This window comes from Pseudophryne corroboree, chromosome 1, assembly GCF_028390025.1.
Source record: "Pseudophryne corroboree isolate aPseCor3 chromosome 1, aPseCor3.hap2, whole genome shotgun sequence".
Lineage (NCBI taxonomy): Eukaryota > Metazoa > Chordata > Amphibia > Anura > Myobatrachidae > Pseudophryne > Pseudophryne corroboree.
This window is the reverse complement of record NC_086444.1, coordinates 96,962,320-96,974,828: the sequence shown is the minus strand read 5'-3', so window position 1 is coordinate 96,974,828 and position 12,509 is coordinate 96,962,320. Positions and strand designations below refer to the sequence as shown.

General features: G+C 47.6%; 1 protein-coding gene across 5 annotated transcripts in view; it reads right to left on the bottom strand.

Annotated features, from left to right (window-relative positions):
• The window catches only part of CCDC152 (coiled-coil domain containing 152), a 273,215-nt gene that overhangs the window by 55,485 nt on the left and 205,221 nt on the right, over positions 1 to 12,509 (bottom strand). For all 5 annotated transcript variants that reach the window (XM_063961607.1, XM_063961616.1, XM_063961637.1 and 2 more), the window contains one exon: positions 6,833 to 6,919. In XM_063961607.1, the coding sequence (XP_063817677.1) occupies positions 6,833 to 6,919 (87 nt within the window). The remainder of the gene's footprint in view (positions 1 to 6,832; positions 6,920 to 12,509) is intronic.

Genomic DNA, 12,509 nt, shown 5'->3' with positions numbered 1-12,509 from the left:
GCGTAACTAGGGTTTTTGGAGCCCAGGGCAAGATCAATAACGGCGCCCCCCCAACCCCCCCCCCCCCCAAAAAAAAAATAAAAAAATTCTTAATAAAAATAATAAATTAATAAAATGATAATAAAAAAAAAAATACAAAAGGAAAGTATGTGCAGACGCCACCGGTGTCACTGCATATAAAGATGTCAGGGTGTGCATGTATGTGTATGTAGGTGCGGTGGTCGAAGTTGAATTTTTGAAGGTGGAATGAAAGAGTGCAGATAGCAATTATGCGCGCGCCGAAGGCGCGCGCAGCTCCGGAAAAGGGGTGTGGTCACTCAAAAGGGGCGTGTCCTTCAGTGTAGTAGGACCCCTTATACTATCTAGTACTGGTGCCCCTTTCACATTATAGCACACGGTATGAGCCGAAATTCACATTATAGCACACAGTATGAGCCGAAATTCACATTGCCCCACACGGCATGAGCCAAAATTCACATTATAGCACACAGTATGAGCCGAAATTCACATTACCCCACATGGTATGAGCCAAAATTCACATTATAGCACACGGTATGAGCCGAAATTCACATTATAGCACACGGTATGAGCCAAAATTCACATTACTCCACATGGTATGAGCCAAAATTCACATTTCCCCACATGGTATGAGCAGAAATTCACATTACAGCACACGGTATGAGCCGAAATTCACATTACAGCACATGGAATGAGCCAAAATTCACATTACCCCACATAGTATGAGCCGAAATTCCCATTATAGCACACGGTATTAGCCAAAATTCACGTTACAGCACATGATATGAGCCAAAATTCCCATTATAGAGTTAGGGGATCCTACCCCCAGAATTAACATGGCCTGTGGGGCACTATGATGAGGGGAGCCCACCCCCTTAATAGACTAATTGCAGAGTTTAGCAGCGGAAGGGCTGCAGCGGTTTCTCACCCCAAGCTGCGGCGCTTCTGCCACCTCCGACACTCCACATCTTCGGCACCACCCGGGATGCAGAGCACCGCACCGGGTATGCACCCTTTTCAGTGTGGCCTGCTGCGCTCCGAAGGGGTTCTTGTTTCATGCTGCAGGATCCCGATGTGCGCCTTCCTCCCCGCTGTTACTGTCACGGTAAGCATTAGTATCGTTTACCGCAGAGGCCATTTTCTGAGGCATATGTGTTAAACCTCAGGAACTGAGATGCCCTTCTCACCATACAGCTGTGTGGCCGAGCCGGGCGGGGGGGACAGCCAGCAGCAGCATGCCGGATATCAGCAGCAGAGGGTGCGGGCTGTACATACTTGAGGCAGCTGGATATTCAACAGTGCTGAAAGCCTCCGGAGCCCGCACCCCCGGAGCTGCAGTACACCGGCAGAGGACACCCATCCCCCGAACCCTGCGTAGCCCAAAGCCGGAGATCAGCAGCATGTTGAACGCGGAAGCAGAAGCTGCTTATTGCCGGTCAGCATGCTGCTGATCTCCGGCTTTGGGCTCCGCATGTGCATTACAGCCCCCACCCTCGGCTGCTGATATCCGGCATGCTGCCCCTGCTGCTGGCTTTCCACCCGCCCGGCTCGCCCACCCAGCTGGATGGTGAGTGAGAAGGGCATCTCAGTGCCCGTGGTTTAATACATATCTCTCTTCGGTAAATGGCCATTAGTACATCCCACACACACTGATTACACACACACAGACTGGCCACCCCCAAATCCTACACACACCCACTCAGACTACACACACACACACATTCTCATACTTTCCTCTCCCCCACACACACACTGGACTGCAAAAATTTACACACACTGACACTGTTCCACACACACACAATTAACACACACTCACACTGTCCCACACACACAATTAACACACACGCACACTGTCCCACACACCAGTGGCGTGCGGTGAGGTCAGTGGCGTGCGGTGAGGCACTACAGCCATAATGTCCGCCGAATCCTGTCGATGAACCCTACCGCCACCGAGCCAATGCCCACCACTGCCTCTGAGCCGATGCCCGCTGCCACCACCAATGGCTTACAAACTCGCCCATTATCAACTGACCCAGCCCTCCGCCACTAATTTGCAACTCAGTCCAAAGTCGCCAATGCCCGCTGCATGCCTGCTCATCATACTTATGATATATTGTACATTTTTATAGAAAAAAATAATAATCAGTGTTTGGGACTGGGAAGGGAGCGGGAGGAGGACATGAATGCAATTTTGTTGTCCAAGGTTTCCATTAACTTAATGGAGAAGGGTCTGAATGGGTTAAAAATGTAAAAAAAAACTGCGTGAGGTCCCCCTCCTAAGTATAACCAGCCTCGGGCTCTTTGAGCCGGTCCTGGTTGTTTAAATACTGGGAAAAAATTGGACAGGGGTTCCCCGTATTTAGACAACCAGCATCGGGCTCTTAGTCCAGTCCTGGTTCCAAAAATATGGGGGACAAAAGATGTAGGGGTCCCCCCGTATTTTTAAAACCAGCACCGGGCTCCACTACCAGGGACATAATGCCACAGCCAGGGGACACATTTATGTAGGTCCCTGCGGCCGTGGCATTACCCCCCCAACTAGTCACCACTGGCCGGGGTTCCCTGGAGGAGTGGGGACCCCTTAAATCAAGGGGTCACCCCCCCTCCAGGCACCCAAGGGCCAGGGGTGAAGCCCGAGGCTGTCCCCCCCATCCGTGGGCTGTGGATGGGAGGCTGATAGCCATGTAAGTAAAAAAAGAATATTGTTTTTTGTTGTGGAACTACAAGGCTCAGAAAGCCTCCCCGCTTGCTGGTACTTGGAGAACCTCAAGTACCAACATGCAGGGAAATAACGGGCCCGCCGGTACCTGTAGTTCTACAACAGAAAAAATACCCAAATAAAAACACAACTCACACACCGTGACAGTAAAAATTTATTAAAGCACACTGACACACTCACACATACTTACCTATATCCCACGCCGGTCACGTCCACTTGTCCAGTAGAATCCAATAGCGTTACCTGTAAAAATGAGAGACAGATTACTTACCTACATCCCACGCCGGTCACGTCCACTTGTCCAGTAGAATCCAGTAGGGGTACCTGTAAAAATGAGAGACAGATTACTTACCTACATCCCACGCTGGTCACGTCCACTTGTCCAGTAGAATTTAATAGGGGTACCTGTAAAAATGAGAGACAGATTACTTACCTACATCCCACGCCGGTCACGTCCACTTGTCCAGTAGAATCCAATAGGGGTACCTGTGAAAATGAGAGAGAGATTACTTACCTACATCCCACGCCGGTCACGTCCACTTGTCCAGTAGAATCCAATAGGGGTACCTGTGAAAATGAGAGAGAGATTACTTACCTACATCCCACGCCGGTCACGTCCACTTGTCCAGTAGAATCCAATAGGGGTACCTGTAAAAATAAGAGACAGATTACTTACCTACATCCCACGCCGATCACGTCCACTTGTCCAGTAGAATTCAATAGGGGTACCTGTAAAAATTAAAATGATACTTACAAACTGCAATCCACAGGAGGGGAGAGAGAGAGAGAGAGAGAGAGAGAGAGAGAGAGAGAGGAGGGGGGGGGGGGGGGGGAGAGACTAACCTGCTGCTGCTGGGGAGACCGGCACACACTGCAGGGCCACGACGGGAGGACGGAGCCGGCGGAGGAGGGGGAGAGCCGCACACCGCCGCTCCTGTCAGCGGCAGCGGAGGAGGATGGGGCGCACACTACAGACGCCAATAACCGCCGGGACAATTAACACACACACACACAATTAACACACGCACACTGTCCCACACACAATTAACACGCACGCACACTGTCCCACACACACAAATAACACACACGCACACTGTCCCACACACAATTAACAAACACGCACTTTCCCACACACACACAATTAACACACTCACACTGTCCCACACACACACACTTAACACACGCACACTGTCCCACACACACACAATTGATACACACGCACACTGTCCCACACACACACAATTAACACACACGCACACTGTCCCACACACACACAATTAACACACACTCAAACTGTCCCACACACACACACAATTAACACACTCACACTGTCCCACACATACACAATTAACACACACGCACACTGTCCCACACACACACAATTAACACGCACTCAAAACTGTCCCACACACACAATTAACACACTCACACTGTCACACACACACAATTAACAAACACGCACTGTCCCACACACACAATTAACACACTCACACTGTCACACACACACACACACAATTAACACACACACACTGTCACACACACACACAATTAACAAACACGCACTGTCCCACACACACAATTAACACACTCACACTGTCACACACACACACACAATTAACACACGCACACTGTCCCCCACACACACACGCAGTCACACACACACACAATTTACACACACTCAAACTGTCCCACACACACAATTAACACTCACACTGTCCCACACACTCACAATGTCCCACACACAACACACACGCACACTGTCCGACACACACACACTTAACACACACACACACACAAAAAATGTCCCGCACCCCCTTCCCGCTCACCTGCACGCCACTCACTGCTGTCAGGGCTGAGGGCAGGGGCCGCACGCCCACACCCCCCCCCCCCCTCCCCCCCCCCCCCCGAGGTCGCGCACGCGCGCACCTCCGCGGTCGCGATCGCGTACACACACAGTCACTTTGCAGGGGGGAGTAGGGGGAGGCTCCTGGCTGCCGCTGCCTGTCTATTGTGACAGGCACAGCAGCCGGGGAGACAGGGAAAGCGCCGCGGGTAGCGCCGGCGGAATCCCTGAAGCATGGGGCGAGTGGGCCGTGCAGGTGCCGGTGGCGCCCCCCTCTGTTGGGGCTGCCATGGCGCCCAGGGCACATGCCCTGCTCGCCCCTTGCTAGATACGCCTCTGCGTTTAAACCAGAGTTTTGACTGAATAAAATATATGAAAAATACTGATAATTTGTTTGAAATATCTTCTTTGCATTATTCTAAGAATTTTTATAGCCCAAACTCTGAAGTAAAAAGTCTATGGCAGGTGAGGCAGTGCCTCACCTGTGTATCCTTTCCACACATCTCTAATAAAAACTCACCAGATGTTTATAATGCTGCACCTGTGTATAATGCCCAGATGTACCCTTTGGCTCCTATATTGCATGTAAATCTGGCTCTGGGGTTAGCCAGTGCCTCCTGAGCCATTTAGCTCACCGCACGTCCCTATTACATATTATACCACACACTGGCCCTCATTCCGAGTTGTTCGCTCGCTAGCTGCTTTTAGCAGCATTGCACACGCTAGGCCGCCGCCCTCTGGGAGTGTATCTTAGCATAGCAGAATTGCAAACGAAAGATTAGCAGAACTGCTACTAAGTAATTCTTTGCAGTTTCTGAGTAGCTCCAGACCTACTCACAGATTGCGATCAGCTCAGACCGTTTAGTTCCTGGTCTGACATCACAAACACGCCCTGCGTTCGGCCAGCCACTCCCCCGTTTCTCCAGACAGTCCTGCGTTTTTCCCTGACACGCCTGCGTTTTTTTAGCACACTCCCGGAAAACGCTCAGTTACCTCCCAGAAACGCCCCTTTCCTGTCAATCATTTACCGATCAGCAGTGCGAATGAAAAGCGTCGTACGAACACCAGCAAATCTAATAAGTTTTGTGTTAAATAACTTAGCGCATGCGCGCTGCGTACCATGCGCATGCACATTTAGCAACAAATAGCAGCATAGCGAAAATCGGCAACGAGCGAACAACTCGGAAGGACCACCACAGTTATCCCACTGACACCATTTTACAAAAATGCCCCTTAAAAATTATGTCCCAGCGGTGGGCTGGTGGTTCGCTCTTAATTGTACTCCGTACCACCCCGTACCACCCCACTTTCAGCACTGCTAATTACACAGAGTAAGTGCAGCCTGTGGATTGCAATAGAATAGCTCCAGGCACTGCAACACTTCCGCAGTAAGGTCCACGGCTAATGGAATGTACCCTGAATGGAATGTGTCCTGAAGTCATAGCCTGTATTGATGACTATACAGTGCATTACATAATTACAATAGGAATGTGTATAATTAGGCATAACAGATACCCTACTATATACTGTAAGTGCAGTAAGGTCCATACTCAACTAAAGATTTGACCGCTTGTCACCTGTAAATTCCAGGGACTGTGCTCATGTGGATTCATTAATCTCCATCCTTGTCAGTGGATGGAGGGGAAGGTTTTATTTTATGCATTATTCTGAATCCAGCATGTACAATGGCCCTCATTCCGAGTTGTACGCTCGCTAGCTGCTTTTCGCAGCAGTGCACACGCTAGGCCGCCGCCCTCTGGGAGTGTATCTTAGCTTAGCAGAATTGCGAACGAAAGATTCGCAAAATTGCGAATAGAAATTTCTTAGCAGTTTCTGAGTAGCTCCAGACTTACTCTGCCACTGCGATCAGTTCAGTCAGTTTCGTTCCTGGTTTGACGTCACAAACACACCCAGCGTTCGCCCAGGCACTACCCCGTTTCTCCAGCCACTCCCGCGTTTTTCCCAGAAACGGTAGCGTTTTTTCACACACACCCATAAAACGGCCAGTTTCCGCCCAGAAACACCCACTTCCTGTAAATCACACTCCGATCACCAGAACGAAGAAAAATCCTCGTAATGCCGTGCGTAAAATACCTAACTGTTGAGCAAAATAACTATGTTCGCTCTGCCAACATTGCGCATGCGCAGTAAGTGACTAATCGCAATATAGAGAAAATCGGCAACGAGCAAACAACTCGGAATGAGGGCCAATATACAGTATTCTCCACAATAAGAAAAAGAAGGATAAATACCATTCTGTAGATATTCTGAGATAAAGTATTTGCATCTGGGTGCGATTTTGTATTTCTGCTCTGGATTTTTGCCAACTTTGCATTAAACTGGAAACAGAAGAAAGAACACAGCAATAAACATTTGCAGTCTAAAAACACACTGGGAAGCAAACTGCACGTTCAGTACGGGTCTGTGACACTGGATGCAGATTGGCAGCAGACTGTCAGTGATTGACAGTCTGCTGCCATTTGGTGGCGGGGAGGGGGCGGTGAAGCTTTCCGTTGCTGATTTGGGAGCGTGCCAAGGCCAGGATCTCCGTCTGAAGATGGAGATTTCCTGGCCTCTTTGGTAGATCTGCAGCAGCCAATCCCATGGGGTCACGCAGCAGGTCGATGGTGTCGCAGGTGATCCGATACTGCGTTCTAGGAAGCAGCTCAGATCAGTAAGCATGCAGGAGGTACGATGTCTCCTTCTGCATTACCATATTAGAGCTATCGCTGCTGCTTCCATTTAAGAAGCAGTTATAGCAGCTCCAACCACATCTGAATCAGACCCTAAGGGGCTAATTCAGACCTGATTGCTAGGGTGCATTTTTTGCATCTCTGTGATCAGGTAGTCGCCGCCTACAGTGGGAGGGGGAAATCGCTGTGTATGTATGCGTCCGGATGCGTTGGAGAGACTGCACAAACTAATTTTGTGCAGTCTCTGCGCAGCTCAGGACTTACTCTTCCAGTGCGATTATCGGGGCCGGAGCTGACGTCAGAAACGCTCCAACCAAACGCCTGGTCCCTCCTGCGTTTTTCCGGACACTCCTCAAAAACGGTCAGGTGCCACCCATAAATGCCCTCTTCCTGTCAGTCTCCTTGCGTTCGCTAGTGCGATGGGATTTTTCGCACCATCCCGTCACTGCGGACCGTTGCGCCTGCGCATTTCGGTGCATACACATGCGCAGTTCAGGCCTGTTCGCCTGCTGTGCGAAAACGCACAGCAGCGATCAGGTCTGAATCGGCCCCTAAGTGCGTGATTGTACGTGTGTGTACTGTGTTGCGTAAAATATGATCATCACGGTATAAATCAACAATAATAATTATTTTCCTAAATGAGACCCAAAGGATTCAAAGGGCAATTATTGCTACAGTTTGATTATCTTGCTGTTAACAGACAAAAAAACATCATAAATGATTAGTAGGGCTGATTGTAAGCCTGAGACCAGTTAAAACCAGAAGTTGGGTTGAGCGAGGCCCCTTTATGAATGCTGTGATTGCACTTTTATCTTGGTTTGCTTTTTATCTATTATTGTTCTTGTGTAGCCTATAATGTAATGGGGCGGGGTATAAGTTGTTTATCACTGGCTGCTAACTACTGTAGCAGCACTTCCTCTTTTCTCCTGGAAATTTCCCAGGACACAGAGTAGTGCTGCCTGGCAGTCTCTGTGTGCTTCATTATATTGCCTTATTTTGATTCTTATGTCTTCTTCATTATCATTTTTTTTGCGTTGTTTTCTCCCTAACTTTTCTTTCCTCTCCTGTTTTCTTTTTCTTTTTTTATTCAAATGTATTTTAGTTTCTCTCTTTTTTTTCCTAATTTTATTTATTCACTTTTTATTGCCATGTCTCATCAGAGAAGTTCTGTTGGCGGGGCTGCCCCTGTCTATTTTATGGGCTACTAGCTGGAGTACCCGGCGATGCCCGGGATTTTAAGAATGTCTATTTACAAAAATAAATGTAAATATTAAACACACAGTATATATAACATTGTAGATAGCTGAATACCCATGCTTTGCTACGGGATGAGGATGGTAAATTAGAATGATAGTTTTTTTGTTAATTTAACAAGAATTACACAACTGCGCCTGCGTGCACAAGGAAAATGTTAATAATACTGTATTATAAGAAAAAACCCCAAGAGGATATGTATTATCGTTTAATATGTTAACATTTAATGGTATAGCTATAGTAGTGTCAAAGTTTACTTATTGCAATTATATAGCAATAAATATTAAAATGAAAAATAAAAAAAATAAAAAAAAGTGGTGGAAGTAAACAATAAAGAAAAAATGGAAAAATATGTATATTTGAAAAAATGATGAAAAATAAAAAATAAATGAAAATCGAAAAAAAGAGGAATTGTTCCAGGTCAGACTTTGTGTGCTGTGCCTGGAGAAAAGAAATAATTTGTAAAAGGTAAGTCTCAACTGTGTGTTGTGGATAGAGTGTGGCGTCCCACCTCTTTTCCACCTTGATGCAGTTCTGTACTATACAGTGACACAGTGGTGATTGGAATTTCTGAAATAACAGGGGAATTATGGATTCTAGAGTCCGTTACAGTTTTTTGAAAGTTCTCCTCTTTCATAGACAGATTAAGGTCCGGATCCAGTGTGGTTTATTATGGGGTACCCCAAGGGTGGATAACGGTGGGACAAGGTGAGCAGGAAAGAGGTAACTATAAAGAACCCCGGACTCCCCGCTTATCTCCTCCTGTTTTACACAGTGAGAGACGTCCGTAGCCACAGACGTCTATTGTCTGTCAAACTGGAGGGACGCGGTCATGTCTCTGGGGGGAAGGTGTCACTGGCTTCGGGACCCACAGGGGGACTGTCCGCCGTGATCCTTCCCTCCTACGGAGTGTGTTACCTTCTCTCCTGCGCTTGGTTCCAGAACGTCCGTTTCCACTGCTTCCGTCTATCCTCTCTCTGTCAGGCGATCGGTGCTCTGCTCTCTGGTCTTTCTCCTCTCAGCCGTGCGGTTCAATCCTCCTCCACAAGTTCTCCTGTTGTTTTTTGTGTGTTCCGTCCAGATATATTTCAAACGCTGCTGTGTCCTATGTATTATTGTAAAGGAATGCTGGTGCAGTTTTTGCCTTGTGTCTCCAACGCGTATCGACCCGTTTGGGCCTTCCTCAGGGAGTCATTAATCACCATCTTTATTGAGGGCTTTTATACCCTTACTTGATTGTGTCATCAAAGTGGGTGTGTCCTTGTTTCCTCTACAGTAAGTGCACAGATACATTGTATCTGCAAGATACTGACATGTTTTAACATAGTTGCATAAAAAACCTGAATGTTGCATGCAGTTACATGAAACCTCAGGGAATGGACAAAACATTTTTCATTTTTTGTAACTTTATGTGTAATAAATAAATATGATTAAATTAAACTGTGCCTGAGAGATTATTCATTTATGTGGATTGATCTAGTAGTATATGAAAGAATAGTGGGTTTTGGCTCCTAATTCTCAGTTATATTTGTACTATATAATGGTTATAAATATTAATTAGTGAAAATGAATACATAAAATAAGGTTATTCATAGAGCCTACAATGTATATCAGTTTTGTTCATTTACGTTGGTTGGAGATCTAGTATATAGGCATATCTTGATTCCCTGACGCACTTTGTGTAGTGGCCGGACCCCCATTTGGTCCCCCAAGGGACCCTGCTCTTCCCACTATACAACTCTCAGCCTGTGTCTTCCTGCTGCCTCCATTCCCCTCCTCACATCATGTCAGTGCCCCTGTGAAATTATGGTTTTTTTCACAGTTTATTATATAGCGCGGCACATTATGTATCTTCTGATATACTCTGTGCTGCTGGGGGACCGTGCTACTTCCACTATATAACTCTCAGTGTGTGGGTTTGTGCTACCTCCTCATATCATGTCACTGGCCCTGTCACATGCAGCCCTGTCATCACTGACATATCATGCATGTCCTGATATAGTCTGTGCTGCTTGCCCACCCCTTGGGGTGCTAGTGGTGTGTTACCCCCACAGTGTTTGTTCCCAGAGTGTGTCATTTGTGTAGCAAGTTTGGTGTAAATTGCTCCAGGCATTTCAGAGTTATGCTGACTGCTGAAAAACTCTGTGCTGCTGCCTCACCTAGGAGGGGCTAGGGGTGTCTTACCCCCACAGTGTTTGTTCCCAGCCTGTAAGTCATATGTGTACCAAGTTTGTTGTAAATAGGCCCAGGCATTCGAGAGTTATGCTGTCTCCTGAAATACTCTGTGCTTCTGTCCCACCACTAGGGGTGTCTAACCCCCACAGAGTTTGTTTCCAGATTGTAAGTCAGATGTGTACCAAGTTTGGTGTAAATTGTTCTAGGCCTTCCACAGTTATGCTGTCTGCTGACATACTCTGTGCTGCTGTCCAACCCCTAGCGATGCTAGGGGTGTCTGACCCCACAGTGTTTGTTCCCAGAGTTTAAGTCATATGTGTACTAAGTTTGTTGTAAATTGCTGCAGGCATTCCAGAGTTATGCTGTCTGCTGAAATACTCAGTGCTGCTGCCTCACCCCTAGAGGTGCTAGGGGTGTCTTTCCCCCTCAGTGTTTGTTGCCAGATTGTAAGGCATATGTGTACCAATTTCTGAGTACATTGCTTTTCCGGAGTTATGCTGTCTCCTGATATACTCTGTGCTGCTGTCTCACCCCTAGTGGTACTAGGGATTTCTGATTTTTGTAGTTACCTCCGCCGTGTTTTAATACGCTCGTATGTCAGATTTCACGTTCTTCGCTTGTAAACTGTGGATTTGTATAGAAATACAGACAGAAGGACACATTTTCACTTTTATACAGTAGATAAACATGCTGCCGATACTTATTCTCCTGCTGTATGAGATGCAGCATTATTGCCCGCCAGCACTGTTCTGGCGCATCTTCCAAGACGTCTGTGACTGGCAACTGTCTTGCGGTCCCTTGCATCTCAAAGGTGGCTGTGCAGTGAGGCGTTTGGGAGCATGTGGCATGGAATGTGGTGTCTGAGGTCACAAGTGTGAGCTTGCATACCACATACAATATGGCAGTGGGGTTACATGGCCCTGATTCTGCTTTGGGAACAAAGTAAATAAGTGCAGGTATGGGAACACTGCCTCCTTCTATGGCGGAGGCTCTGATTATTGTTCTTCTTAAACCTGATAAGGACCCAGAGAGGGTGGAATCTTACCGCCTGATCTCATTGTTAATGACTGATGTGAAAATTCTGGCCAAAATACTAGCTACTAGGCTGCCCTCGGTGGTCTTGCAGGTGACCCATGAGGATCAGTCGGGGTTCATGCCGGGCCGGTCCACTCTACCCAATTTACGTCACTTAAATACTCACCAACAATCCCCTCGTGAGGACTCCTGCTCCTCGGTTATTGTCTCTCTTGATGCTGCAAAGGCGTTTGATTCGGTGGAGTGGGAGTTTTTGCGGGGGGTGCTGGATCGGTTTGGTATTGGGCCCAACTTCATAAGATGGGTCAAACTGCTTTATTCTGCCCCCACGACTAGGGTCTCGGTAAATGGTAATTTCTCTGATGTCCTAGTGGATGCTGGGAACTCCGTAAGGACCATGGGGAATAGACGGGCTCCGCAGGAGACTGGGCACTCTAAAAGAAAGATTAGGTACTATCTGGTGTGCACTGGCTGCTCGCTCTATGCCCCTCCTCCAGACCTCAGTTAGAATCTGTGCCCGGCCAGAGCTGGGTGCTCCTAGTGGGCTCTCCTGAGCTTGCTAGAAAGAAAGTATTTGTTAGGTTTTTTATTTTCAGTGAGATCTGCTGGCAACAGACTCACTGCTACGTGGGACTGAGGGGAGAGAAGCAAACCTACCTGCTTGCAGCTAGCTTGTGCTTCTTAGGCTACTGGACACCATTAGCTCCAGAGGGTTCGAACACAGGGCCTGACCTCGATCGTCCGTTCCCGGAGCCGCGCCGCCGTCCCCCTT